Source organism: Mastigoproctus giganteus, chromosome 9 (assembly GCF_048544385.1).
Source record: "Mastigoproctus giganteus isolate SK-2022 chromosome 9, ASM4854438v1, whole genome shotgun sequence".
Lineage (NCBI taxonomy): Eukaryota > Metazoa > Arthropoda > Arachnida > Uropygi > Thelyphonidae > Mastigoproctus > Mastigoproctus giganteus.
In genome coordinates this window covers 218473540-218499362 of record NC_143583.1, presented here as the reverse complement: position 1 = coordinate 218499362, position 25823 = coordinate 218473540, and the positions used below count along the sequence as shown (strand labels likewise).

General features: G+C 38.2%; 1 protein-coding gene across 1 annotated transcript in view; it reads left to right on the top strand.

Annotated features, from left to right (window-relative positions):
* Window positions 1–25823, top strand: part of shot (dystonin-like protein short stop) — a 1739701-nt gene that overhangs the window by 1216475 nt on the left and 497403 nt on the right. The window contains exon 63 of the mRNA XM_090380932.1: window positions 16502–16708. Coding sequence (XP_090237058.1) covers window positions 16502–16708 — 207 coding nt within the window. The remainder of the gene's footprint in view (window positions 1–16501; window positions 16709–25823) is intronic.

The following is a 25823-nucleotide window of genomic DNA, read 5'->3' as shown; positions in this document are numbered from 1 at the left end:
GCTCTCCCGGATGGTACGTGGCAACAGAAGGGCGATTGTGGTGCAACTCGCCGGTAATTGGAATGCTGCTGACAGGAGTAATGTGTCACAACACACAGTACATCGAATCCTGCTGAATATGGGGATGTGTAGCCACAGGCCGTTCCAAGTCCCATGCTAACCACGGTTCACCGGCAACATTGCCTACAATGACCACACGAGCATAGAAACTGGACCTTGAATGACTGAATGGAAGAAGGTCGTCTGGTGCGATGAATCATGTTTCCTGTTGCACCGTGTGGATGGCCGGGTATGTGTGCATCACATTTACAAATATGAGCAAAGTAAAGTAGATAATGCACCATAAATCCATAACTACAACAACAACAACAACAAAAAATAACAATGAGAATAACAATATTGTGTAAATGATTTTGTGCAACAACTACAAATATGTTAATGTATAAGTAATCTATATAAAACAACATTGACTATTAGATAATGCCATGATAATGGTGTTTTAAAACTGTACTGGTCATGGGAATTTTTTTATATTGTTTTTCAAATATGCAACTCTGATTTTGCACTACCACCAACTGTACTTTGAATAGTATGAAACGAAGAGAGACTTGAATCGCTTTTGCTGTTATTACTTGTTTGTTTATTTTTTTATACTTTGCAAAACTTAGAAGTGAGTTTTATTTTTTTTCACATGTATTACTTAGCTTGTCTACTAATATGTAATATCCTTCTGATTCTTATAAAACTTTATAGTTGCCTCCAGTGCTTGCATTAATTCTGCAAAAATTATATGTTAACTTCTTTCTCTGCTCCTCCTCCTCAACTCCCTTGTCAGTAGAATTGACCTGTCCATTTTCGTTTATTACTTGTAGTTCCCTAATTTGCACCAATAATAGTTAATTAATAGTGTTAGACTAATATGATAGATGAAGGAAAGAATTAAATATAAATAGCTTTTCTCAATTTCTTACACTTTATCCAGCATTATGCATTTAAACCATCTGCTATAATGTGAGTAGTGGGGGGTTATTTTTTGAGTGAATTTTCTCAACTTTTGTTTAAATTAGAAACCACAGTCATGTTGTGGCCTCTTGATAAGATAGCATATACCTTGATGTATTATTATCCTTTATTTACTTATTCATTAACTATATATATATTTTTTTGTTATTAATTATAATTCATTTGCATTAATCTTTATTGACCGCTGTGCATTACGTATAAAATAGCCATTATTATTCAAAAACTAGTTATTTACTTTTCTTTAAAATTATAATTTATTTAATTTTACTACCACTTCTTGACTATAGATGCTTACAGCTGGCCGAAATGTGGGTCTTATACTTTCTAATTATACATTCTAAGTATTCACTATATTTTCATAAACATTCCATGTGTTACCCATACTTTTGTTCTCCTTTGTCCCCCCCCCAAATCAGAAATTCGTAGAACGCTCTCTCAGGCCTTTTGCTCACCTCACCCTACCCTGCATTGAGGCAGGTGCACTGGTGTCTCACTGTACTGAAACTGTAATTTTTCACCCTCTTGAACCCATATAATTCTAATATTCTAAAAATTCTATAATTCTAAAAATTCTAAAGTTCTAACTCTTATTTTACCACAACAGCTAAAGAAATAATTTCTATATTTCTATATTATATAAATATATATATATTTATTTATTTAATATGAATGTTGCATTATAGTTAGTCAAGTCCGACTGTTTAGCTAATGGGAGGCGAAGTTAGGAAGGTAATTAGGATATAAATAGACACTCCTGCCCTTGTATTGCACTAATAGTTCAGAGTGTAGAAGAATTTTAGAGGTAGGAAGGTAAAAAGTATTGACTGAAGAATATAAAGCTGGTGCTCAGGTAATCTGGGAGTGCAAGTTCCTGTTTGTGTTAGTAATTGCCCTTGATATGGAAGGTTTCTGAATTTGGAAGTGGTTGTTTCTATGTCTACCATTATCTATGTTTCTAATTATGCTTAAAATTAATGTATACTCTTATACTTAATTTAAACTAAAGTTATTTTCAATTTAAATTTTAAAATTATAAAATTACATATATCAGCCAGTTACCCACTAATTTTATAATTTCTAAAGTTAAATTGAAAATAACTTTAGTTTTAATTTAAGTATAAGAGTATACATTGATATTAAGCATAATTAGAAACATAAAATTACAGTAGATATACAGACAACCACTTCAAAATGCAAAACCTTCCATATCCAGGGCCGTTACTAACACAGACGGGAACTTGCACTCCCAGAGCATATTGCACTAATAGCACTGAGCTATTAGTGCAATACGAGGGCAGGAGTGTCTATTTCTATCCTAATTTCCTTCCTAACTTTGCCTCCCATTAGCTAAACAGCCAGACATTGACTCTTAACTATAACGCAACATTCATATTAAATAAATATAAACTTACTAGCTCTATCGATGTAGCCAGTCTCAAGACAGGTAAGTATGTTCATACAAATTAATTTTGCAAAAATTCCCTAAAAATTTCCTTACAAATAACATATATATACAGGGTGTGTCTCAAAAATATTGGTACAAACGTTTAGGGGAGGTAGGTACATCTAAAGGAATGTGAATCACACAGGAACCCATAACCGGAAACGTCACCGTAAGTCGGTACACGGCGCTGTTCATCAGTTCGCAAGAGGGAAAATTTCTGGTTTACTCATTCAAGCAGTAGTCGCCGTACGAAGAGCATGCATCGATATACGAACTGTGAGCTGGCAGACATGCACCTAGATTAGCAGAGGGCCCACACGGTGTGTGCCCCCATGCAGCACAACATCGCTTCGCAATAAATGTGTGGGCGGGTATGGTCGGTGACTGCTTAGTCAGCCCATACCTGTTACCATCCCGCATGAACTCCGCTAAATATCGGATCTTTCTTGAACAAGTTTTACCAGGGTTACTTGACGATGTTCCTGCAAATGTGAGACGCAACATTTGGTTTCAACATGACGGGGCGCCTGCCCATTATGGAAGGGCAGGTGCCCTTCGTGACCATTTGAACAGGCATTTTGGACGTCGATGGATTGGCCATGGTGGACCCGTTGCCTGGCCCACACGCTCACCTGATTTATCGAGGCCTTGATTTATTTCTGTGGGGTGCCTTCAAATCTATCGTGTATGAATCGCCTGTGGAGATGGAAATGGATCTCGTGGCGAACCTCGTCTGCACTGCTGCTACTGTCAAAGAAACTCCAGGTGTGTTCGACCGTGCCTGCTAATCCATGCTACATCGGTATCACGCATGCATCACGTCTCATGGTGGAACCTTCGAGCATCTGTTGTAACATCATGAAATGCATCCATCTTGTACTCCATTGTTAATATTATGTCAAATAAATGTTTGCCACTAATTACTGTCTTGTGTCATTTCTGCTTCTTGTGCCTCTGCTACTACTTTCCTGTGACATTTCCGGTTATGGGTTCCTATGCGATTCACATTCCTTTAGATGTTACCTACCTCCCCTAAACGTTTGTACCAATATTTTTGAGACACCCTGTATATATATATATATATATATATATATGTACAATGAGGCAATGAATAAGTCCTCATTATTCATTGCCTCATTGTTTCATTAATTTGTTTCTGCTTGTCTGTCATGTACATGTCGTAGTTTATGACAGCTCAGTAGTCATATTGCTATTTAAATCAGTTTGCTTTTTGTATTTATAGAAAATTTCTCGAGATTTGTTATTACTTTCATTGCAACCTTAATGTCCTTACTTTCATATGAAGTTTATATATGCACATAAAGCAATGAAGAAGCTTTCAGTGCTAATCATGAATGGTTTAATTGCTTTAAATGCAGTTTATTTACAAAGAATTTTACAAAGAGAAACAAAACAAATGAAATAACCAGAAATCGGTCCTGTTTCTTGTTTTCTTTAAAAAAACATGAGGCTGCATGAATCCTTGAGAAACAAATGAATCCATGCAGAAATAAATTAATGACTTTCTTTTTTATTTATTTTACAGCTTATATTACATGAAATTTATAATAAGAAAAAAAAAAAAAAAAAAAAACAGCTGGCAACTCTAAACCAGTGAATTTTTGTTACATCTTATATTATATGAATTATTACAGGTTAGAAGTAAAAACGAACATGGAGCGAGAAATGAGTTGAGCCACCAATTGTTTTTCTATTTAGTAATATTTTTATACTCTATTAAAAGTGATAAATGTGAACTTAAAGAACATCTGTGCTTTTTACACAGATGTTCTTTAAGATCAAAATACTTCGGGTTTTATTTGTTGTTGTTGTTTTTTGCCTTTCGACCTTTTTTCATGGAATACCTGGCATATGTAAGTCAATATAGGGTTGATCAGTGTCCTGTTGTTCGTTGTGGTTCTAGGAATGTTGCTATGATGAATATGAGGACTTCCTGTGTATGTTTGTATATATATATATATGTATGTACATTCAGGGTGTTTCAAAAGTGATGGTCAATAATTTAAATGTGAACATGGGTCCTTCAAGCCCATGACCACCAAATACGGAGGATGCGGAAAGGTCAGGGAATGACCACCGCATATCCTCGGAGCAATATGGCCTTAGTTGCTAATGCTCCTAAAAACCAAACAACAACATGTGTCCTTAAGTGAATTGTTTTCAAGATATTGCACATTTCTAGTTGGGATCCACCACTGATTTGTTTGTTTAGGTTAGGTTATGCTCATTCTCTCCCTTCCTCTCTCTCTCTCTCAGTGCTCTGAGACATAGCAGGCATACTAGTACTTGTCAAAGAAAAGAGGTTACAGCAACAAAGAGTATGCGGACATGCACTTCATGTATGGTAAAGCCAACGGCTCTGCACTCGAGGCTGCACATTTGTACCAAGAAGCATTTCCCCGCCAAAGGCAGACCAACAGGCGCACATTCATCGGGGTACATTAACGCCTTAGAGAATATGGGCAGTATGGAGTATGTACTGAGTCATAGCATTGTGTGGCGAATTTTATATCTGAAATTACTTACCCCTACCATATCCGTCGTGTACAAGGTCTCAGCAATACAGACTACCCTCCAGAGGGAACTTCTGCCAGTGGATGCAAGAACAGTATGTGTTCTGAACCTCCAATTTTTAAACAACATTTTGTTCACTGATGAAGCTGGGTTTACTCATGATGGTATTTTTAATTTTCATAACTGACACACTTGGTCCGACGAAAATCCTAATGCAATTCATGAGTCATGACATCAGCAACGTTTCTCGATAAATATCTGGGTGGCCCTGAGTGCCAAGCGAGTGGCTATAGCGATTCTTCAGTGATTTGAAAGCGATTTCCTTAAAAGAGCAATTGACTGTAGTTGAGCGTTACTTTCTAATTTCCAAAGTTATATAATTTTGCTCTTCTAAAGTAAAGAAGTCAGCCTACTCAACAGAAAGGAAAGCCACCTTTCTTCTTTTTAGCATTAGCATTAGTAGAGGCATTTGATGCAAGAAAGCAAGGTTATGCAGCAGCAGCCAAAAAAAAAAAAAAAACCCACTTCCACTTCACCTCTCTGTTCGTTCAAAATACCTGTCCAGCTGAGCCTTAAACTTATTTAGGCTATCAACCTCCACTACAAGGGATGGAAGTCTGTTCCACCAACCAACCACCCGCTGGCTAAAGGCAAATTTCCGCACGTCTATCCTACATCTGTCTTTCCTCAATTTGAATTTATGCCCTCTCAGGTGATTATTCTGAGCAAGAGAAAGGATCCCATCAGCATTGAGCATGCTCAAACCATTCAAGGCTTTATACACCTCTATCAGATCACCTCGCTGGTGCCTAGTCTCCAGACACTGTAATTTGCAAAACTTAAGCCTTTCTTCGTAAGAGCACCCCTTTGTTCCATTCACTAATCTTGTTGCCCTTCTCTGTACTCGTTCCAGCAGCTCTACATCCTTCTTGAAATGAGGCCTTCAGACCTGTATACAGTACTCTAGGTGTGGCCTGACCATTGCCTTATACAAGGGAATAATCACCTCCTTATCCCTGCTGGAAAAATTCCTGTATATCATTGACAATACTCCATGAGCTACTCTTGCAGCCCGTCTGCACTGCTCAGAGAACTTCATATCTGCCTGTACAACCACCCCCAAGTCCCTTTCCTTCTCTACCACTGTCAGTGTAGTACCACAGAGTTGATACGTTGCTCTGGGGTTGCTGTTTCCCATGTGTAGTACTTTACATTTGTCAATGTTAAACTTCATTTGCCACCTCTCAGCCCATCTGCTCAACTTTTCCAGATCCTGTTGCAGCAGCATAGTGTCAGTAGTGTCCTTGACAACCCTACCAACCTTTGTATCGTCTGCAAACTTGGACATTAAGCTTGATATACCATCATCAATATCATTTATAAATACAGAAAACAATAATGTACCCAACACTGAGCCCTGAGGGACTCCACTAATAACATTAGTCCACAATGAGCAGTGTCCATTGATTACCACTCTCTGTCTTCTCCCCCTCAACCACCCCTTTATTCATAGCAGCAGTTTGCCTCCAATGTCACACTGCTCCAATTTGTGTAGCAGTCTTCCATGTGCAACAGTATCAAAAGCCTTTCTAAGATCCAAGTATATAATATCAAAGCTATTCCCTGCATCCAGTTCTTTTGTGACTGCATCATAATATCCAATCAAATTGGTCAGGCAAGACTTCCCCTTAACAAAACCATGCTGTGTCCGAGCTATAACTGAAGTCTTGTCTAAATGATCCTGCAGTGCTTCTTTAACCAGTGCCTCCATTAATTTTCCTGGAACAGAAGTTAAGCTCACAGGTCTATAATTACTTGTGTCAGCCTTTGATCCTCCTTTGTGAATTGGGGTCACATTTGCACATTTCCAGTATATGGGTACCTCTCCTGAGTCCAAGGAAGCTCTCATAATTATGGCTAAGGGTTTGCTTACTTCCTTTGCTTACTTCTTGTATATAAGACTAATCTACTAACGCACTAACACTAACAACCTTATCGCTTGGTCACTGGTGGCACCGCTCCTTCCTCCACGAGGCGGGGCTGGAAGCCTGGGAGAAGAAATCCACTCTCTCGGGACTAAAAGGAGCAACTGTGGACAACACAAAACAGTCCAACTATGGATCTCTTGATCCAGATTCAAATAGACATGATGACCATGATAATTTGAATAAATCCCATGCTAAGAGACAAAAAAAAAGAAGGAGCAGATTTTTCTGTTCCGCTCTTCTTAATATTGCATTCCTCCACAGACCAACCACATTGAGTAAGCTCTCCCCATTTTTGATTCAGAAATGTCTCGAAAATGTGGCTGGCCCTCCAAAAATGGTCCGGCGACTAAGATCTGAGACCTATTAGTGGAGATGAGCGAACACAGACATGCTGAAAGACTCTTGAAAATATCTACCTTTAGTGGAATTACCACAAAGGTTACCCCACATGCTACCTTGAACTCCTCTAAAGGGATAATATCTGAATGGGATCTTCTAAATGTATCAGAGGATGAACTTGTCTGTGAATTAAGCAACCAAAATGTAGTCCAGGCAAAAAGAATTGTCATCAAAAAAGATGGAGAGCCTGTCCGAACAGTCATATTGACATTTAAGTCACCAAATCACCCCACAACTATAAAAGCTAGATACCTTAGATGCCATGTTCGACCGTACATTCCCAACCCAGTCCGGTGCTTTAAGTGCCAAAAATTCGGTCATTCGCAAACTGTGTGCAGAGGTGTAGTCACTTGTGCTTCTTGTGGTTCAAAAGAACACACACACACACACATACGGACTGTAATAATGAAACCCAAAACTGTCCTAACTGCCATGGAAATCATTCTGCCTTCTCTAAGGACTGTATCCAGTGGAAAAGAGAGAAGAACATTCAGAAATATAAAATATAAAATAGAGAACAAAGTGTTGTACCAAGAGGCAAAGAAACACTTTGCAATTCCTACTAAATCATCTACGTACGCCTCCGTTACTCAACAGCTACGCTAAATATCAACTCAGACTGACTGCTCCGTCCCTCCAAATATCTCTATATCTGGTTGGTGAAATCATTACTTACTTCATTAAAAGAACAATCTCCCTCCAAATATGCAACCCAAGAAGTAAATACACCGGTAACAATACCTCCAGATAAGAATTCCAATCAGCAACCGAAAATACAAACTAAGAGCTCTGAAAGAACCTGATACACACACATTCAGATCTGATACCATGGACACCGATGAAAAAGCGGATGAAGATGACACATTTCTTGAAATTCATCCAGAAGGTGACATTGACACAAGCAGACCAGTCTTCTCAAAGAAGGAAAAAGGAAAAATAGACAGGCATAAGCAAACTACCTCACGAAAGTTAGCAGACACTAGCTAAAACTAAACAATGGATACAGTTATTCAGTGGAATCGTCGTGGGCTCCGTGCTAACTTTGACAACTTTTACAATCTCCTATCTGAATATAAGCCTGTTGCAGTATGCATTCAAGAAAAAAAACTCACAAATGCAATATCTATGACAATTAAGCATTCCAATATGTATAGAAAAGATAGAAACTCATCTAATTTAGCTCATGGAGGAGTAGCACTCATAGTGAACTCTTTGGTGCCCTCAAGACCTATCCCCCTGCAAACATCTTTAGAGGCAATTGCTGTCCGTGTCACCTTTGGAATCACAATAACATTAGTCTCATTGTATCTATCACCAAATCATACATATACCTTTGCTGATTTAGATAATTTAGTAATGCAAATACCTGCCCCCTTTTGTATTATGGGTGACTGGAATGGCCATCACCTGCTATGGGGTTCTCAACATCTTGACTCCAGAGGACAGATAATTGAAAAAATTTTAGATAAACATAACCTGACTCCTGACTATTTTAAACACTGGTGCTCACACATACGTGCATTTATCATCTGGCCCAACCTCTGCTATTGATCTTTCAATATGCTCTCCAGTGATATTTCCTCTCATAGACTGGACTGTTACTAATAACTCTCGTGGTAGTGATCACTTTCCTATCATCTGTACTTTCTGTATAAGTTCTACTCCTCAGAGTAACATTAGGACAACCTGGAAATTTGCTAAGGCTAACTGGACTAAATACCAAGAAATAGCTCATTTATATACTGTCTTCATAGCAACCTACACAATTGATTCTGCAGTAAGCTACATTACAGATAAAATAATGAAAGCATATGAGACTGCTATACCAAAATCATCATCCAAAATCCGGCTTCATCCAAAAATGTGGTGGAACAAAGAATGAAAGAGTGCTAAAAAATATTTTTCGAAAACATCCAACCACAGCTAACCTCCTACAGTTTAAGAGAGTCAGAGCTAAAGCTCGTCATATAAGATGAGAGAGTGAAAAAGAAGCATGGGCGCATTATACCTCCACCATAAACAGATCCACAGATACTTCTACAATATGGAAAAAAATCAAAAGAATTAATGGTAAATACTCGCAGACAACTTCTCCTATTTTACTTGTAAAAGTGAAGGAAATCTCTGAACCTATAGAAATTGCCAGTGCCTTAGGTACTTCGTTTGAAACACTTTCAGCTGTTGCCACATATGAACCAGCATTTCAATTGTTAAAATCCCAGACAGAAAAATGCAAACTAAATTTTAATACTGCCATCCTTCATTCTTATAATCTGCCTCTGACCATGAACGAATTGCGTAATGCACTTGCACGGGCGAAAAAGAGTTCTCTAGGTCTGGATGGGATTTATTACACCATGATCTGTCATTTAAGTGAGGAATCATTAACTGTCCTCTTACAACTGTATAACAGAATTTTCTTAGAGGAGCATTACCCCGCTAGCTGGTGCCATTCTTATGTGCTAGCCTTCCCGAAACCAGGGAAAGACCACACAGATCCCACAAATTATCATCCTATTTCTCTAACCAGTTGTCTGGGAAAAACATTGCAAAAAATGATTAACGCCAGACTGACATGGTTTTTAGAGATTCAAAACATTCTAGGTCCAAGTCAGTGTGGTTTCCGGAGAAAAAGATGTACATTTGATCTCATTATCAAGGCCGAAATAAATATCCAGAACGCATTCCTGAGAAATGAACACCTAGTCATGATATATGTTGACATCGAAAAAGCTTTTGATACAACTTGGCGATATGGGATTCTTCAGGACTTGCATAAATCTGGACTTTGGAGTCATCTCCCAAAATTTATTAAGAACTTTCTGGGCAATAGATCCTTTCAGGTCCGATTCCACTCTTCATTATCTCGAGCATATGTACAAGAAGAGGGAGTTCCCCAAGGATCAGTGTTGAGCACCACACTCTTTGCCATTAGGATTGATTCTATTACCAAGTGCATACCTAACACAGTTGACGCATACTTGTACACTGACGATCTTGCCATGTCATGTCATTCTCAAAATATGAGACTTATTGAAAGACAGCTACAAGGCACCATTAACAAAATAGTCTCTTGGGTCAAAAATAATGGATACCGGCTTTCTAAACCAAAAACGACTGCTGTGCACTTCTGTCTCAAACGTTCTTTACATCTGGATCCAGACCTTCAGTTGGATTCTCATTGTATTACTTTCCAACCTAGTATTAGATTCCTAGAACATATAAAACATATTCGTACAAGTTGTCTTAGAAAACTAAATCTTCTCAGGGTAATTTCTTCTATGTCATGGGGTGCAGATCGTTACGTGCTGTTACATCTATACCGCTCACTGATCAGATCCCAGTAAGACTATGGGTCTCCTGCATATGACTCAGCCAGGCCAAGCGTATTGAAATGGCTCGATCCTGTACATCACAGTGCACTAAGAGTTGCACTGGGGGCTTTTCGCACATCACCAATCTTAAGTCTCTATACCGAAGCCTATGAACCACCATTACACCTTAGTTGAGAAACTCTACTACTAAATTATGCAGCCAAAATCAACAGTCTCCCACATCATCCCATCTGGCAATGCCTCTTCATGCCAAAATGGAGAGAAATCTATCAAACTAAACGGCATTACAACAAACCATCTGGCATTAGGCTTCAAGCTTTGATCACAAGCTGGAGCCTGAAGTTTTCTAAAACTCTCCAGGATACTAGCATGGAAACTCAGCCATGGAAATTGCCTCCAGTACATATTGATAGACATTTTCAGCAATGGGGAAAGAATAACTTCCCCGATATCAACATTAGTCAAATACATATGGCTCACTCCACCGAGTTTAGCAGCTTCATTCAACTATACACGGATGGATCCAAAACTGGTAATAAATTTGGCACAGCTGTAGTACTACCAAATGCCACCATCTCCAGACAGCTCCCACCAGAATGGAGTACTTATACCTCAGAGTTATATGGTATTCTACTAGCCCTAGATAATATAAAAGAAGCTTCATACACTAAATCCATCATATATATGGACTCGTTAAGTGCTGTTAATGCTCTACAGTGTAAATCCTTCCCTAGTCATCCTCTGATACAGAAAATTTTGGCACAGTTATTAGCTCTTCATGGACGTGGATAGCTCGTAATATTTTGCTGGATCCCTGGACACATTGGAATCCTAGGAAACGAGCAGGCAGATTTAGCTGCTAAATGTGCTATAAATGTGATGCCATCTAATTTCAGGACTCCTTATAGTGATCAGAAGTCCTTTATCAAACAGACATATAAAGAAGTGTGGACACGCTTGTGGAAAGATCAGACAAATAATGAACTTTTTGAAATCAAGAGAGAACCTAAACAGTGGCAATCCAGCCTGAGATGAAACAGAAAGGAACAAACTATTCTAGCCAGATTACGCATTGGTCATACTTTCCTCACTCATATCTATCTACTAACAAACAGTGACCCTTCACAATGCAGTAATTGTTTATGCCCACTAACAGTAAAGCATATCATCATAGAATGCCCGCAATATCAAAAAGAATGGAAAACAGCTTTTTCCTCTAATTTTCATAATTGCAATCATTTAACACTACAGTGTGTCCTATTAGATCGAGAGAACATGAATGACGTTTTTCTTTTTCTAAAATTTATTAATAAATATCACCTTATCTGAACCCCTATCTCCTGTAAGAAAAACGAAGAAAATATCAGACAGTAATTAGTGTATTATATAGCCTAAGTTGCTGATGCACCAATAAATCTAACAAACAACAAAAACAAATATCTGGGCAGGACTACTAGGAGACCATCTAATTGGACCACACTATCTGTCAAACAGGCTAATAGGAGAGCTGTACCTTCAGTTCCTGCAGAATGTTCTTCCAGACCTCCTTGATGATGATAATGTTCTATTTCAGCAGCGCCAGAACATGTAGTTTATTCATGATGGTGCACCGGCACATTTTGCTCAAGTTGTGACTTGGTATCTAATTAGAAGTTATAGTCAATGGTGAATAAGTAGAGGTGGGCTTGTAATGTGGCCTCCCATATCACCAGACTTAAATCCTGTGGATTTTTGTATCTGGGGTCATGTAAAAAGCTTGGTGTACACTTCTGACATTAACACAGTTGAGGAATTGCAGCGTCGTGTTGAAGAAGCCTTTCAGCAAATCAGAACAGGAATGCCTGTGAGGATTTGCAACTCAATGCAGAGAAGACTACAAAGCTGCGTATAGGTGCAAGGACAGCATTTTGAACACCTTTTGTAACATACCGTAACATGTAACATCTGTAAAATCCTGTGGTGTTGAAACCAAAAATTAAAAATGTATTATCTTCTGTTTAATAAAACCATCCTTACCAAAGGATTCACAGCTTTTGCTAAACTAGTGCTCCCATAGTCGGCGCCTCCATAGCCAGGTGGGCGGGAGCAGCAGTGCGTAGCACACGCTTCTTAGCATTAGCATTAGTAGCATTAGTAGAGGCATATGATGCAAGAAAGCAAGCTTATTCAGCATCAGCCAAAAAAAAAGAAAAAAAAAAAAAAAAACAACCACTACTCCCATTTCACCCCTCAATTCGTTCGAAATACCTGTCCAGCTGAGCCTTAAATTTGTTTAGGCTATCAACTTCAACAACAAGCGATGGAAGTCTATTCCACAAACCAACTGCCCGCTGGCTAAAGGCGAATTTCCGCACATCTATCCGACATCCGTCCTTCCTCAATTTGAATTTATGCCCTCTCAGGTGATTATTCTGAGCAAGAGGAAGAATTCCATCGGCATTGAGCATGCTCAAGCCATTCAAAGCCTTGTACACCTCTATCAGATCACCTCGGCGATGCCTAGTCTCCAGGCTCTGTAATTTGCAAAACTTAAGCCTTTCTTCGTAAGAGCAACCCTTTGTTCCATTCACTAATCTTGTTGCCCTTCTCTGTACTCGTTCCAGCAGCTCTACATCCTTCTTGAAATGAGGCCTCCAGACCTGTATACAGTACTCAAGGTGTGGCCTGACCAATGCCTAATACAAGGGAATAATCACATCCCTGTCCCTGCTAGAAAAATTCCTGTATATCATTGACAAGACACCATGAGCTACTCTTGCAGCTCGTCTGCACTGCTCAGAGAACTTCATATCTGCCTGCACAATTACCCCCAGGTCCTTTTCATTCTCTACCACTGTCAGCGTAGTACCACAGAGTTGATACGTTGATCTGGGGTTACTGTTTCCCATATGTAGTACTTTACATTTGTCAATGTTAAACTTCATTTGCCACCTCTCAGCCCATCTGCTCAACCTTTCCAGATCCTGTTGCAGCAGCATAGTATCAGTAGTGTCCTTAACAACCCTGCCAACCTTTGTATCGTCTGCAAACTTGGACATTAAGCCTGATACACCATCATCAATATCATTTATAAATACAGAAAACAACAATGGACCCAACACTGAACCCTGAGGAACTCCACTAATAACATTAGTCCACGTTGAGCAGTGTCCATTGATTACCACTCTCTGTCTTCTGCCACTCAAGCATCCCTTTATCCATAGCAGCAATTTGCCTCGAATGCCACACTTCTCCAATTTGTGCAGCAGTCTTCCATGCGCAACAGTATCAAAAGCCTTTCTAAGATCCAAATATATAATATCAAAGTTATTCCCTGCATCCAGTTCTTTTGTGACTACATCATAGTATCCAATCAAATTGGTCAGACAAGACCTGCCCTTAACAAACCCATGCTGTGTCTGAGCTATAACTGAATTCTTGTCCAGATGATCCTGCAGTGCTTCTTTAACCAGTGCCTCCATTAATTTTCCTGGAACCGAAGTTAAACTAACAGGTCTATAATTACTTGTGTCAGCCTTTGATCCTCCTTTGTGAATTGGGGTTACATTTGCACATCTCCAGTCCATGGGTACCTCCCCTGAGTCCAAAGAAGCTCTCATAATTATATCTAGGGGTTTGCTTACTTCCTTTGCTGCCTCCTTTAATATAACTGGATAGATCCCATCCACCCCGGGTGCCTTTTTTATGTTTATCCTCAACAATTTCTCCTCCACTTTCCTCTCTTTCCACTTTCCTCTCTCTTCTTGATTAGACCCCGGGGTTCGATCCTGTGCCACCAAATACGGAGGATGCAGAAAGGTCAGGGAATGACCACCGCATATTCCCCTGGGGCAATATGGCTTTAGCTGTTAATGCTCCTAAAAACCAAAAAAAAAAAAAAAAAAAACAAGCTCCCATAGTCAGTGGGATCTTAATAGAAAATGTGCATTATCTCGAAAACGGTTCATTTGCGGCCCAATGTTCACTGGGACCTTTTTGCTTATTTTAGTTTGTACTTTTCACCTCTAAATTATTGACCATCATTTTTGAAACACCCTGTATATACACACAGGAAGTACATATATATATATATATATAATTATAATTATTGATAAAAAAGGAAGTTAAAACGACAGTAAATGTAATATTTATGAGTCAAAGCAGTTGCAAGCAATCATGCAGTGCACCGTAGTATTATTATTATATATATATATATATATATATATATATATATAGGACAAGGTGTTTCAAAATGATGTATGCACACTTTAAAAATTTATATTTAATGAACAATATATACAAATGTAAATTTTTTTTGATACTTTGAAGACAAAAAAACAATTTTTTTGCAACAATAAAACTTTAATTGTTCAAAATGCCCTCCATCAGCATTAATGCTTGAGCGGCATCTATCTTCAACAGATCTACATACTGAAATGCACAAATCAGGTGAAATGTTTTCTGCTTCTTGTTGAATTTTTTAATTCCTTTGTCATTCAAAAAATACTTGTATGTTTAAACCTAGCTATTGTGAACACCATCTTGTTGATTTTCTTGGGGTGCACAAGATTGCATTTCTTACAGCTTCAACGTTTTCATTATTTCTTGATGTTCTCTTCCTGCCTCATGCTAAGTTATTGATATTCTGAATGGTTCTATGCTCCTCAAATTTATCCCGGAAACAAGTAATTTTTAAACGTGTGGGCCCTTTTGTTCCATATTGTGATTTCCAAGCACGTTGACATTTTCATATTTCCAATACCATTTTATAATTGCCTTTCTTTCTTTCTTTCTTTCTTCAAAACTTAATTGTTTACTTTCCATCATTTTAGAGGTATTTATAAAATAAAAGAAAAATTAAATTATTATAAAAAAATTGTCTATTTTTAATCTGCAAAATGAGTTTAAGAAAATTAAATTGATGCATATTGTTCATTAAATATAAATTTTGAAACACCCTGTATATAGTGTACTTAATGCTATAGATCCCATTATTTCAATGTCATCAAGCAACCATCAAAGCCACAGGAAAGACAGCAAGAAGTAAGGTCTCTATTTCTGACATGAAATATACATAGCACATGGTTGGAACAGCGAAGCGATATTGAAATGTGAATTAAGCGCGAGTGGAAGTAATGTCAAAAGGTAGTGGTAGGCAAGGGTAACCCCAAAGTATATTTTATGGCTGACCCGATAGTGGCAGAGAAAAGAGACATAGAAAGGGAAAAGGAGGGAAGATAAAGAAAAACTGGAGGCGTTGCAGAATACTGACTGTGGAGAGAGATAATATGCAGAAAGAGGCCAAAACGCTGAACATACCATAAATATGTTGAACAGACTAGCAGTAATTCTTTTGGCCTCTTACTGTCGTAGTGTGTAGTATCTCTCTCTCTCTCTCTGTCTAGCATTACCCTTGCCTACCGCTACTTTTTTGACATTACTTCCACTCACACTTAATTCAAATTTCAGTATGACTTCACTGTTCCAATCATGTGCTACATATATTTCATATCAGAAACAGAGGCCTTACTTCTTGCTGTCTTTTTTTGTGGTTTCAATGGTTGACACCTGATTAAAGATGTTGAAATCATGGGATCTACAGCATTAAGTACGTCTTTTTATTTCATTTTTATTTTTCAGGTACCTTCCAATTTTTCTGTTGCTTTGATTTCCGGTTTTGTTAGCTCGTTCCCTTCCTCTCCTTCACTTTCTACGTATCTATATACATATCATATTATTTAGATATTAAATTTCTAATGAAATCTAATAGAGATGTATCCATTATATTTTTTCTTTAGTCTTTACTACAGTCTGTAAAAGTTCACAAGCCATTGGTAGATAAATTAAATAAAACTGGCACTGCTCTAATAAAATTGTGTGGGAAAGCAGAAGGAATTGCAGTACAAGATGTTCTAAACACCGACAATATTAGATATAATGCTTTAAAGGATATACTTCGAGAAAGACAAGGTGCCCTGGAAGAAGCATTGCAGGCTACTTCACAGGTAATAGCACAAATCATGTTTCTTTGGTTTCATATTGAATATTTTTTACATGGAAAAAAAATTAATGTACTAAAATTATGAACTTGTATTAAATTTTTTTTCAAAACTGTTTTGCTGCTTTATAACTTTCAACCATTTATTATTTTTTTGTACTTAGAATAGTTCCTAAAATATACACTTGAAGGGCTTTATTGCAGGAGTAGAAATAGGGAAAAAAAAAAAAAAAAAAAAAACAGAGATAAAGTACATACAGAAATATGTAAAGATATTTATTTTGAATTAAGGCTACATGAGTTGATTTCATGGTGGAGGAGGGATTATTATTAATACATGACTTTTCAGGAGATGCTTTGTCCCCTTCATCTAAGGCTACAGAAATCTAGGGGATGGTCTGTTTACTGGAACTGACTGATGAGGTACTAATGAAAGTCACTGCTGATAAGCCTTTCCCTAGATTGCTCTAACCACAGGGCCCCAGGTGCCAAATCGCCCGTGGCAAACCGATTATAGTACATTTCTGAAAGGGTTTTGTCTAAAGAGCATTTCAGTGAACAGATTCTATTTTTTTGTTTTTCAACAATTACTTTTAATTTGTATATCAGAGTAGCCCTTTTTGCACTCCAAGAAGCAGGCAGAGGCCCAGAAAGGAAAGTCACCTTTTTCTAGAAGTACTAACTAACTAACTACTAACTAACTAAGCTGCTTGGTCACCTTGTGACACTGCTCCTGCCTCCCCATGGCAGAGCTGAAAACCTGGGTGGTGAAACCCCCAGGGCCAAAAAGGAGAAAAACATGGATTATGGCTGCTTTCTCTGATTCAGATAGAAAATCCAAATTCAGTGGATTTCAGCAACCTGATGATGATGATGATGCAACCAAGCGAGAATGGTGTGACATCTTAACCTACTGGTTGAGACCACCAGCTCCAAACACTCAGAGTTCCTTCTCAAATTTACTACATTTGATGGAATTCCAGTTAAGGTGTCACCACATGCTACATTCAGTACTTCCAAAGATATCATCTCAGAATGGGAACTAATGAATGTCTCATAGGAGAAATTTGTCATCAAATTGCAGGATCAGAAGGTCACACAAGTGAACAGAATTATGTTGAAGAAAGGTGGCATACTTATTGCAACTTGCTGCATCATACTGACGGTGCCTCCTAGCCAGGTGGGAAGGAGCAGCAGTGGGTAGCACATGCTTCTTGATTAGACTGGGGTTCGGGCCCATCACCACCAAATATGGAGGATGCGGAAAGGTCAGTGAATGACCACCGCATATTCCCGGAGCAATATGGCCTTAGTTGCTAATGCTCCCAAAAACCAAAATAACAAACAAACAATAACATCATACTGACATTTAGTTCACCAAATCTGCCTTCATCAATAAAATCCAGATATTTGAACTGCCACATTCACCTGTATATTCCAAACCCAGTAAAATGCTATAAGTGTCAGGAATTGTGCACTCTCAAGCCGTCTGCCAAGGTGATACAATATTCCCTAACTGTGGATCGAAGGAGCATGCCCAGGCTGACCATAAATCCTAGTCCTCATTTTACCCCGATTGTAAAGGCTCTAGCCTTCTTGCTCAAGCAAATAATCAAGCCTTCTCTAAATTCTGTGAACAGTGGAAATATGAAAAAAAAAAAATCCAGAAATACAAGACAGAAAAGATAGTCTAATTTTCAGAAACAAGAAAACAATTACAACAACAGATGCCAAGATGTACATTTACCAATGCTCCTCAAAGATTTAATTCACTATTAGTTCAGACTAATACATCAGTTCCACCAAGCATCTCTATTTCTGAATGGAGCTCGATTTTTATTCTCTTTGGTATGTCAATCTTCAAAGCAGCAGACTTCAAATAGATCTAGAAATACACTCATCATATTATCACCTGTTGCCCATACAACTACCATAAGACCTGTTCAAACAGAAAACTCTGATCCCATTAGCAAACAGCATGCTGACTCTTTCCTTGTACATACAAATGAAACTTCCAGTCAAGAAGAAACTGAAACCTTTCTGCCATTCTGGCACGGCTCTGCCATTCTGGCAGAGCCGTGCTGAGGGTGAGCGAACGAGGCTCTTGACTCAGGTTAAAAGCTGAAAGGGGTGCCAAAAGAAAGATTAAATAATTGCCATCATTAACAGTAGGGCGCAATATTTCATTCTTGCCTCAGGTACTAAATTGGCTTGGCACAGCCTGCATTCTGGCAATCCGTCCAGAAGATGAAATAGATGCAAGACCTATTTTTCCAAAGAGTGATCAAATGAATATTGACCGCCTGAAACACACTTCATTTATTTAAATCTAAACAATGAAAAACGTTCCAATGGAATTGCATAGGCTTTCGCAGAAATATTGATGACATCTACCAGATGCATCAGAATCCAATTGGAATCTGCTTATAGGAGAAGTATTTAACACTTCAGATGTCTACCTCGATAAAAAATTTATACTCTCTTTCAGCAGGACAGACCTGTTACAAATAATGCTCAAAGAAGTGTTGCCAACTCATAGATTCATAAGTCCTTTGCAGATGTCCTTCACAAACTGCTATTGAAGCCGTTACATTTCTCTGATACTTGTTATGATCTACTTTCTGCCCAGTTATCCTTGTACCTTGTATCAACAATGCTTTCAGGTATTCATCTACAGAGGATGAATGCAAACAGGAGATCAAAATGCTAAAGAATAGATTTTCCAACCACAGTTACCCAAAATGGCTTATAAACGGCACCTTAAATAGAGCCAAAAAAAGCAGTAAAGAAAAACCAAAATGAGAAGCACCAAAAAACAATGAATAGGGCTTCCTTATATTGAAACGTACCAACAACCATTGAAAAAAATCTTCAAAGATTCCGGAGTAAATCTAGCCTTTGGCAGCTCCAAGAAACTATGGACATCCTAAAAAGCTCAGCTATCAACAAAAAAACAATAATTCAAACAGTAAACAAACGTGGTTTATGCAATTGCCTGCACACCAGATTGTGATTGCATATATAGGCAGCACGAGAACATCACTACATACAAGATTCCAAAAACATAAAAGCACTTTAAAAGTAGCCACAAACAACAAAGAAAAAACAGACCGAAAAAAAAAAATAATAGTTCCAAATTGGTAGCTCACTACTTAGACACAAGACATTACCCCTCCTTCGAAAACATGATAATAATTGACAAAAAAGACACAAAATTTAAATTAGAAACCAGTGAGACACTAGCAATGAGATCAATAAACATACATAGACCAATAATAATCTCTGAAGAATGGGACCTAAAACAAATATCTTATAAGTTCAACTTTAACAACAGAACATAACACCCCCCCCCCCAAAATCCAGGACCTCTACTAATGGGGACAGGTAGTCATGCACCTGGATTTCTGAGTGAAACCCCTTTTATTCCCTTTCCTACCTTTTTTTCACCAAAAAAAAACATCTACAATTTCTAAATTCCCAAACTATAAGTGTAATACGGTGAGGCGGGAAATTTTTTCTTCACCCTTTTCCGGCTACTCAATCCCCCCCACCACGCTCTTGAAATACGGCAATGGAATGTGCCCGAGCTATAAAAGAAGGCCTCAGCACATATTCACCCTCCTTCGAAGATGATATTAATCTTCACCAGCCTTTGAAGATGGTATTTGAAGAAAAGCCCCCATCAGGCTTCAGGACATCATCTCCCTTTATGCCTACAATTACTCCCCATGCAAGGATTTAGGACAAAAGCTGGCTTTTTCCTTTGTCTTCGTTCCATATAATTGCAATTTCAACACCTGAATTACACCTCACCCGGAGGCAGCCGCCCCTGAAGAAAACCCCAGGTAAGAGTATCTTCTGCCTTAAAATAAAATATATAAAATTCTTAAATTTTAATATTCCTTTAATATTCCTAAAAATTGCCTATACTACCCTTTTCAAAAAATCCACAAAGTTTATTTTAAATCCATAACGAGATCGCAGATCCTCTACAAGGAAAAATTACAATAAATTAATAGGATTTGTCTGAGTTTACGAAAATTATCGGGTCTCGACTACTCAAGTTGTCTGACCAACTTGTACCCCTCATGCAGTAGCATTGGAACGTCTTGGTGCCGGTATCAGATGGGCACCATTCACAGGCCACATCAGTTCTGTGCCAAGCTATTTTGGCACCCGAGGAACATGTAAGACTGAATTTTAATGATTCAACCATATAAAATTTTAATATCCACAAAAACAATCTCCTATAGTGCAATAATGTCCTGGACATATAGTGTTAAGTACACTATATGTTCAGTAAATACTGTCACTAGTGGCAGATGTTTCAACAATTTGTGGAAATACAAAAATTAAGGTATTGAAAAAAAAAAAAAAAAAAAAAAGGAAAGAGGAAATGGTTACTTTATTGCAAAAAAAAAAAAAAAAAAAAAAAAAAAAAGATGCATACAAAAACAAAATATATTGTTTTCCTTGCTTCTTATGTGTATCTAGCGCAAATAATGTTTCATTTTGCAGTTCAGATGGATTTAGGGACTGCAAACATCTAAATTCTAAACCGAAATGTTCTATTTCACAAGAATTCGTTAAAACACAAAAAATTTCACAAAATGGAAATTATTAGAAAAAGCTCTTCAAAAAGGTGGACTACGAGAACCCTCTCGTAGTCCACCTTTTTATCAAAAAATATGTATCCTGACCTAGATAAAACATCAGTAGGAAGATGTCATTTTTAATATAAGTTGTCTACATGTTCAATAACTAACTTGATAAATTTCATTCCTGTAGGTGACCGTACAACAGGGGCGGACCCTAGAATCTGAGGAAGGATGCTACGGTTTGCAAAGTGAAGTATCAAGCAGTGATCAATGCTGTGGTTTGCAAACTGGAGTATCAAGCTGTGATCAAGTTCCTGCATTTGCAGGGCAAGAAAGCTCTGGAAATTGACGAAGAAATGAAAGCTGAATATGGATAGAATTGTGCATCCTATGACACTGTAAAAAAGTGGAAATGGGAGTTCCAGTGTGGTCGTACTAGTGTCTTTGACGAACCAAGAGAAGAAAGGCCATCAACATCCAAGACATTGAGACGGTTGCAAAGGTTGAGCATCTGGTGCTGAGTGACAGACAATTCATTTCATTGCATATTAGCATTAGCATATGATGCAAGAAAGCAAGCTTATGCAGCATCAGCCAAAAAAAAACCTCTCCCATTTCACCCCTCCATTCGTTCCAAATACCTGTCCAGCTCAGCCTTAAATTTATTTAGGCTATCAACTTCCACAATAAAGTTTGGAAGTCTCTTCCACCAACCAACTACCCGCTGGCTAAAGGCAAACTTCCGCTCATCTATCCTACATCTGTCTTTCCTCAATTTGAATTTATGCCCTCAGGTGATTATTCTGAGCAAGAGGAAGGATCCCATCAGCATTGAGCATGCTCAAACCATTCAAGGCTTTATACACCTCAATCACATCACCTCGCTGGTGCCTAGTCTCCAGACACTGTAATTTGCAAAACTTAAGCCTTTCTTCGTAAGAGCACCCCTTTGTTCCATTCACTTCTTGTTGCCCTTCTCTGTACTTGTTCCAGCAGCTCTACATCCTTCTTAAAATGAGGCCTCCAGACTTGTATACACTACTCAAGGTGTGGCCTGACCATTGCCTTATACAAGGGGATAATCACCTCCTTATCCCTGCTAGAAAAATTCCTGTATATCATTGACAAGACACTATGAGCTACTCTTGCAGACCATCTGCACCACTCAGAAAACTTCATATCTGCCTGCACAATTACTCCCAGGTCCTTTTCATTCTCTACCACTGTCAGTGTAGTACCAGTGCAGTGGAAATTATTATGAGTCTGCCCACAGCATTTTACATGACCATCTGCACATGTCTAAGGTCTCTCCATAATGGGTTCAAAGATTGCTGATGCTTTTGCAGAATCAATGTTCTCGCCAACTGTTGGATTTGTGTAATGTGGGTATTGGGGACTTTTTTGATCAGTCAGTGACAAATGATGAATGCTGGGTGTACAATGAAGAAACCATTGTGTGGACGCCGCTTTGATTCATCTCAGGAAGCCATCAATGAAGTGGAATCGTAGTTTCAGGCAAAAAAAAGTGCAGACTTCTATGATCAAAGCATTAAGAAACTGATCCATAGATGAGAGAAATGTGTTACTATATACATAGAAACTTCCTATGAAGTTTCAGCTTTCTAGGCCTATTATGTCTATCTAAGGGTACAAACGTTTTGATACCCCCCCTCATAATTGACGAAATTCACTTTTTAAGTGAAATTTCGAAATGGCACCATATATTAAAATAGTATTAAAATGTATATTGTTTTGTGCTGAAAATAATTTGGCATTTTGTGGACTGGCGCCTCCGTAGCCAGGTGGGAAGAAGCAGCAGTGCATAACGCACGCTTCTTGATTAGACTGGGGTTCGATCCCGTCACCACCAAATACGGGGATGCGGAAAGATCAGGGAATGATCATCGCATATTCCCGGAGCAATATGGCCTTAGTTGCTAATGCTCCAAATAACAAACACGCATTTCGTGGACATGCTAATAACATCGATACCGAAGAAAAAAATTGTGTATATTTTTAAACTTGATCATATTTGTCAGCCAATTTAATGTTGTTATGAAAAATGCTCCGGAATCGCATATTAAACACCACAATAATTATTTATCACCAGAAATTCAGAATGAATTTATTAATTTGTTAGCATTAAAAGTAGGAAGTGAAATAATGAAAGAAATCCAAATAGCTAAATATTGTAGTAGAATATTTGATCGCACTCCAAACGTATCACACAGAGACCAATTAACAGAAATTATTGGGTAAGTAAATTGAAGAAAGTTGCAATTGAAGAAAGGTTCATCGATTTCATAAACACAACAGAAAAAATGAGAGAGGAAATTGCGTCAGAAATTAAGGAAAATCTAATTCAAAATGGCATATTAATTGAAAGTATATATGGTCAAGGCTTTGATAATGATGCCAATGTGTCAGAAAAGTACAAAGATGTCCAAGCCATATTTCAAAAGGAGAATTTCCTTGCTTGATATATTTCATGTTGCACATTATCTTAATTAGAAAGGTGTATATGTGGCCAGCATTAATGCAGATGATGTGTTATTTTTCAGAACTATTCAGTCATTGTACATTTTCTTCTCTTCATCCACTGGTAGATGAGAAAAACTATCATTCATCATAAAAATCAGTCTGAAGAGACATACCAATACAAGGAAAGCTTTTGACACTGTTGCGCATGGAAGACTACTGTACAAATTGGAGCAGTATGGTATTAAGAGCAAGTTGCTACAATGGATAAAAGGGTGGTTGAGTGGGAGAAGACAGTGAATGGTACTTAATGAACGCTGCTCTTCATGGATTAATGTTATAAGTAGAGTTCCCCAGGGTTCAGTGTTGGGCCCACTATTGTTTTGTATATATCAATGATATTGATGAAGATGCATCAGGCTTAATGTCCAAGTTTGCAGACACTTTGCAAATTCGCTTATGCACGATTCGCCTTTGTGATTACAAGAAATGGCAATCGAATGCGGGGCACCTCCGTAGCTAGGTGGGAAGGAGCAGCAGTGTGTAGCAGACACTTCTTGATTAGACCGGGTTTCGAGTCCATCACCACCAAATATGGAAGATATGGAAAGGTCAAGGTTGGCAGGGCTGTTATTGACAGTGCACTACTGCAACAAGATCTAGAAAAGTTGGGCAGATGGGCTGAGAAGTGGCAACTGAAGTTTAACTTTTGACAAATGCAAATTACTGTATATGGGTAGAAGTAACCCCAGAGAAACATACCAACTGTGTGATACTACACTTAGGGTGGTAGAAAATGAAAAAGACCTGGAAGTAATTGTGCAGTCAGATATGAAATTTTCAGAGCAGTGCAGACAGGCTGCCAGAGCAGGTTGTGGGGTATTGTCAATGATATACAGGGATTTTGCTAGTAGGGAAAAGGGGGGTGATAATCAATGGTCAGGCCATGCCTCGAATACTATGTACACTCTGGAAGCCTCATTTTATAAAGGATGTAGAATTTCTTGAACTAGTGCTGAGAAGGGCAACAAGATTGATGAGGTGAATGAAGGGGGTGGTCTTACCAAGAAATTCTTAAGTTCTGTAAATTGCAGCGTATGGAGACTAGGCACATGCGAGGTAATCTGATTGAGGCCTTGAATGGGTTGAGCAGGGGCTCAATTCTGATGGGATTCTTCCTCTTGCTCAGATTATGAATCTGAGGGACATAAATTCAAATTGAGGAAAGACAGTTATAGAATAGATGTACAGAAATTTGCCTTTAGCCAGTGGGTAGTTTATTGCTGGAACAAATTTCCATCTGTTGCTGTGGAAGTTGATAGCTTACATAAATTCAGAGAGGAACTGGACAAACTTTTAGAGGGAATAGATGTGTGAAATTGTTTTTTTTTTTTTTTTTTTTGACTGAAGCTACATAAGCTTGCTTTCTTGCATCACATGCCTCCTCTTCAACTACTACTACAAGATTGTGTTCGAAAAAAAAAAAAAACATATACAGTCAGTCCTCATATAACACGTGTTTACACTACATGAATTCGATCATACACGATTTATAAATAGAGGAATGATGTTGTATATAACACAAACCAAATTCGCTTATGCACGATTCGCCTTTGTGATTACAAGAAATGGCAATCGAATGCGGGGCACCTCCGTAGCTAGGTGGGAAGCAGCAGCAGTGTGTAGCAGACACTTCTTGATTAGACCGGGTTTCGAGCCCATCACCACCAAATATGGAAGATATGGAAAGGTCAGGGAATGACCACCACATATTCCTGGAGCAATATGGCCTTAGTGGCTAATGCTCCTAAAAAAAAAAAAAAAAAAAAAAAGTCGAATGCGGAATCACCCCAACTGAATGCAACATGATAGCAATGAAGAGAAGATTCTGAAAATGTATTTATATTTTTTATATCAGTGAAGCAGATACACATTTCACCATAATAATGCAAAAACCCACACAAATGCAGCTATCAGTATTATCACAAATGCAATTAGAGAGAGTTTGCTACCAGTTTATAATAGATTCCACTAGCAGAAATGCAA